We start from the raw sequence: 6,000 nt of genomic DNA on the forward strand, positions 1-6,000 counted from the left end.
TTTTCCAGAATTCAGTAAGAAGAAGAATTCTTTTTCTTCAAATCAGAAGAGTGAAAAGAATTTCAAATCATATTAATTAATCCAAAACAGTAGGTAACTGAAATCATTTATTTTTATATTGTTAATGAAATTAGCCAGACTTTGGATTACTTATCTGTTTGTCACACAATATTATTATTATTTTTTTTTGAATTTCAGATCGAAAGAGTTTTTCCTAACAATTTTTTTCTTGTTTTTTTAATGTTTAATATCCTTTCCTTTCTAAATATTTTTACAAATAGATTTTTTTAATATCATGATGTTTGTTTTATGTACCTACAAAAACAGCTACAAAGTTTCATAGTTTCGAGAAATTACATATGCCTTTCTAATGATATTGGATTTGCAGAAACTGAAGTTGTTGACAGCACACGAACTCTCAATGGATGATGATCTTTACATGTAAAAACAGTGGTGGAGCAAGAAGCTGGAAACACAAATGTTTCCCAGGCACGTTTTCTATTTTGTAATCATAGATCGATATAATTTTTCAATAATTCCATTTTTTAACATCAAGGTAATTTGTCTGGTATGATTATTACCAGCTGAACAATAGGTTTTGGCATGGGTTAGTGGGCAGGGCTGAGTCCTTAAGATGCAGTTCTGTCACTTTATATCTTGTGATTTGGTAAATGTGCATATATTCTTCTCGACATTTTAACATAAGCAGGTGCATGTGATTTTTGGACTAAAGTGCGTTTCTCAAAATTTCTGTCCAAACTATTTGGAGATGCAACTCACGCATCATTGTTGAGACTTGAGAATTAAGAGAGCTTCTATTGACACATCTCACCTTCTTTTAGTTCACACACCATTTAAATTACCAGGTCTTAATAGTTGGACTTAATTTTCATCAAGTCTTATTGAAAATAAGTGCTAGTACAATCATTGCTAAAAATAATTTTTTGTGATGATTTTTTACATATGTTGCTAAAAGTTGACAATTAGTGTTTTTTTTTCCACAATTTTTATAAATTTTCGCTAAAACTTATAATTAGTGACGTTTTTCTTTGACGAATTTTTCAAACTATCCCTGAGAGTTGAAAATTAGTAACTTTTTTGTGACAATTTTTTTAAACTATTTCTAAAACATATAATTAGTGACATTTTTTGTGATAAAATCTTTAAACTGTTGTTGAAAATTAACAATTAGTGACGTTTTTTAATAATATATGATGAAAAATGTCATTTATTATCACAGGACTTATTGGACAATAAAATTTACTTAGTAGAACTTACACGTAAGTCCCTCTTTTAATTACGATTGTGTCCCTCAAGTAAGTTATCCAAAAGAAAATCCTGAAATCTAATTTGGCAGTAAACAATTCCAAACACCTCCAGCCACTTTTATTATTACCATCACCCATTGCCACTGTTGCGAACCCCTCCCACTTTTGCCAATCCCTCTCCATTCCCCTCTTTCCACCACTACCCACTCCTTTTCCCATCTCCCTTCCTCAGCCCCCTTTCTGTTAGCACCTTCTCACCAACTCCCTCCATTTCCCTTCTTTCTCCTCATCCTTCCTTCCTAGATCTAGGGTTCCAAGGTGGTGAGGCAACGACTAGGATTTTGAAGGTGATGGGAGAGTGGCAGGGAGGGTGTTGCAAGAGTGAAAGAAGAGTGGGTGAAGCTGCTGTGGGGGTGTTGGAGAGTGGCATGAGTGGGGGAGAGGTTGGGTCATGACAGTTGGGGAGGTTGTAATGGCAAAGGATGATAGGGGAGGTGTTGCAGCGGTAGGGAGTGGTGGTGATGGATACGGTTGATGGCGACGGCATGTGGTAGATGTGGGCTTGGGTTAAGATTTGAAAGTTGGAGAAGATGAAGTAATTTAGTATTAATTTAAAATTAATTGTAAATTGAGAAACAAAAATAAAAAAAAATAAAAAATCAAATTAAGCGTGATCTGAATTAAGTAGATGGTGTAAATTGAGAAAAATGTAAGGCGTGCAAGATAAAAATACTCTCATAATTTTTAAAAATAACAAAAATAAATAAATAAATAAATAAATTATTTTTTCTTCCTCTTTTCTAAAATCAAAGTTCATCCATACAATATATTTTCAAAATCAAATTCAAGCTACAAAAGTTGATTTACTATGGCTTTGGTCTAGCATGACATAACATTGGTTGAAAATTACAAGGAAAAAAGTTGAGATTTCTCTTTTTCTTAACCTTCATCACCTCTAATGTATTGGGATTGATTAATTTTTTATTTTTTATTTTTATTTTTCTCTTATCACTCACTGACATATATTTGTGAAAATTGTGAAAGATAAGAAAAAAATGAGTCGCATTTTTGAAATTATAATTCAAAAACAAAGTGCACAATTAATAATCATTGATACTTTCAAGTGACCAATAAAACCACCTGTTCGTATCAGGTTTTGCCTTTTGGGACTTTGGATCCTATTATGTAGTTAGTTAGTGGTTACTGAGTGGGGCTTTAAAAGTATTGCTGCCTTAAATTTATACTTTTTATAAAGTTATACTTTTTATTATAATTTATTATTTTATTTTGTACCTTGATTTGTTTTTTCTCTTCACCGGATAACGGTTACTATCTTAGGTGACGTTTGGTAGCACTTACGTTTTTAATTTTTTATTTATATTTATAAAAATTTTAAAAATTCAAATAAAAATTTATTTGGTAAAATTTTTAATTTATAAATCAGTGGTCTTAGTTTATAAATTTGACCAAAAAATGAAAACACAAAAAATATGTTTCCATTTTGAATTTTCAGTTTTTTTTTTTTTACCACCCAATATTAGCCACCACCTGCCATCATTTTCCACCACCGCCTTCCGCCACCACTACTCACCACCCACCCGCCACCACCACCCACCAGTCACCACTCACTTGCCACCCACTTGCCACCTCCACCTACCACTCGCCTCCACCACCACCACCACCACCCACCACCTACCTGCCATCCACCTGCCACCACCCACCACCCGCCACTACCATCCACCACCCACCACAACCACCACCACCACCACCCACCACCTACTTGCCACCATCATTCACCACCCACCTACCACCACTACCAGTCACCTGCCACCCACCCGCCACACCAGCCACCATCACTACCACCATCACCCATCACCCACCACCACCACTCACTCGCTACCACCTACCACCTGCCACCGTCACCCACCCACCCATCCATCACCCACTTGCTTCTACCTTCCACCATCACCTACCCACCCACCACCACCACCACCACCACCCGCCAGCACCCGCCATCCATCACCCACCTGTCACCAGCACCCACCACCACCACCACCACTACCCACTTGCTACCACCCACCACTTGCCACCGTCACTCACCCACCCACCCACAACCACCCGCCATCTGCCACCCACCCGCCACCACCATCGCCACCACCCACTCGCTACCACCCACCACCCGCCACCGACACCCACCCACCCACCCACCACCCGCCATCCGCCACCCACTTGCCACCACCACCCACTCGCTACCACCCGCTACCGTCACCCATCCACCCACCACTCACCACCCCCTACCACCCACCGTCACCACTTTCCACGATCATCTTCCGCCGCCACTTGCCGCCACTTGCCATTTCTCACTCTTTTTTATATTTTTAAATTTTTTTAAACATTTTATCAATTACCAAACGCGTTTGTAGTTTATATTTTTTTAAAAATAAACAAAAATCAATTTATAAAATTTTTGTAAATATAAACTAAAAACATAAACGTTACCAAACACACCCTTAATAGTTAAATTACGACTAACATTTTTTCATAAACTCTTGAAACCACACTCACTATGATTACTTGAACAATTCCCTGGCGTGCACAAAACTTATTCTTTAATTGTTTTTGAGAAGTAACTTAGTCATTAATTACCTCATATGTAACATTTTCATTATTATTATTTTTTTTTCTGATCGTGGACAATTATTTCTTTAATTTTTCAAACATATGGGTTTGAATGAGGTAGGAGAAAAATTAACTAATTTTATGCATTTTTACAAAATAAAAAAAAAAAATCACGTGCCATTAAAATATTTGTGCATTAAACCTGTCTTATTTTGTTTTTTCATATAACTTTATACAGTGAAACACTAATAAATTTAGAAATGTGATTTTGTGAACTGTTTAATTTTTTCTTTTTTCTTATGAATCGAAAAGTCCCATTAAAATGGAGATTATACGAAAGGATAGTCATTTACACGTTTGAGTTTAATTTTTCAGAAATAAAAGTGAGTTTCTCCAAATATAAAATTATATATTTAGGCAATCTACACTATAGAGGTTTTGGATTTTTCCTCATTTTGAAACAAATCCCATATTAGAAATAAGAACGTAATACTCTAATAACGTAACACCTTAATGTAACACATTAGAAAATTCTTTAGTGTATTTTTTTCAAATGTAACAACGTAGCACTCTAAACTTTTTCCAAACATAACACTTCAATATAATATACAAAAAAACTCTTTGTGTACTTTTCTCAAACGTAACACTCAAATGTAATACACAAAAAAATTATTTAGTGTATTTTTCTCAAACGTAATACTCCAATATAACATACAAAACTCCTTAGTATATTTTTCTCAAACATAACACTAATGTAACACAAAAAAAAAAAAAAAATTAGTGTACTTTTTTCAAACGTAACACTCCAATATAATAAATACAAAAGCACTAAAAAATTCTTTAGTGTATTTTTCTCAAACGTAACAATCATAGTTTGAAATTATACATTTGTCCGAAACTTACTAAGGAATTTTTGTATTCCTTTTGGAATGGTTTGAAGAATTTCGCATACTTTTTTTTAAGTGTTACATTTGGAAAAAAAATACACTAAATTTTTTTTGTGTTATATTGGAATGTTACACTAAGGAGTTTTTTTTGGAGTGTTACGTTTGAAAAAAAAATATTAAGGAATTTTTTTGAAGTATTATATTAGAGTGTTACATTGGAGTATTACAGTTTAAATTATAAATTTACCTAAAGCTTACTAAAGAATTTTTGTACTCTTTTTGAAATGTTTGAATCATATTTCAAATAAGTTTTGTAGTACTTTTGAAATGTTTGAAGAATCTCACATTTTAAGTCATTTCAAATAAAAAATATTCTCATATAAAAATTCATCCCAAATTTGATTCCCATAAGTTGAGTATCTTACCTTTCTAACATAAAAGAAAAAAGAAAAGAAAAGAAAAAAAATAATAGAAATAAATGTATAATTGTAAATTCAATTTTAAATAATATATTAAATCTTCTTCTTTGTAAAATCAATGAAACTAATTGACATATAAAAAAATTATTAAAACTAAATGGATCACTTTTTTTCAATATGAAATTTGTAAATATCCTTTATAGAACTCCTACACTTACAAATAAAATTTTGTTTATAAGAAACAAAATGATAGGCAAGTTTCTCTTTTAAAAAAAATAAAAAAATAAAAATAAAAGCAGCTAAAAGGCTAGGTTATTTTTACCATCCTTTTCCAAAAAGTTATTCCTTCTTGATTATTTTTCATAAAATAGTAAGTTATCCAAATCCACAAGATTAATAATGATGCTCTACTCTACATTTTGGGGGAAATAACCTTAGGAAAAATAATTATAAAACAGTTATAAATATTAATAATTAAAATTATAAACATTTTCATTAATGTGTAATTATTTTTAAAGATTACCATTGAATGGTAATTTTCCCTACATTTTACCTTTATGGTAGAAGTATAATATATGAGTGCTGTTATTATCACTGACCTAAATTCTTTGGACCCTACAATTTTTAAAATTTTCTTTTATTACAATTATTCTATGAAATAAAATTATATTAAAAGACATCATTTAATGGAACACCTACCTACCAAATAAGAACTAACATTATACAATATTGTACAATCACCCACATCCTTACTCCCACTCCTACAGCTACTTTCAACTAGACGTATTCCACATTTTTAAACGCTAA

The 6,000-nt window shown here is 32.5% G+C and overlaps 1 protein-coding gene across 8 annotated transcripts in view; it reads left to right on the forward strand.

Moving 5' to 3' along the window:
* The window catches only part of LOC114312038 (SNARE-interacting protein KEULE), a 32,008-nt gene extending 31,276 nt beyond the window's left edge, over nucleotides 1-732 (forward strand). For 4 of the 8 annotated variants that reach the window (XM_028258213.2, XM_028258209.2, XM_082896022.1 and 1 more), the window contains 2 exons: nucleotides 9-93; nucleotides 389-732. In XM_028258213.2, coding sequence (XP_028114014.2) covers nucleotides 9-80 — 72 coding nt within the window. In that variant the 3' untranslated portion in view covers nucleotides 81-93; nucleotides 389-732. The remainder of the gene's footprint in view (nucleotides 1-8; nucleotides 94-388) is intronic. The other 4 variants (XM_028258212.2, XM_082896025.1, XM_082896024.1 and 1 more) reach the window with 2 other exon arrangements.
* Nucleotides 733-6,000: the final 5,268 nt, after the last annotated feature.

Source organism: Camellia sinensis, chromosome 11 (assembly GCF_055761805.1).
Source record: "Camellia sinensis isolate YWXY chromosome 11, ASM5576180v1, whole genome shotgun sequence".
NCBI lineage: Eukaryota > Viridiplantae > Streptophyta > Magnoliopsida > Ericales > Theaceae > Camellia > Camellia sinensis.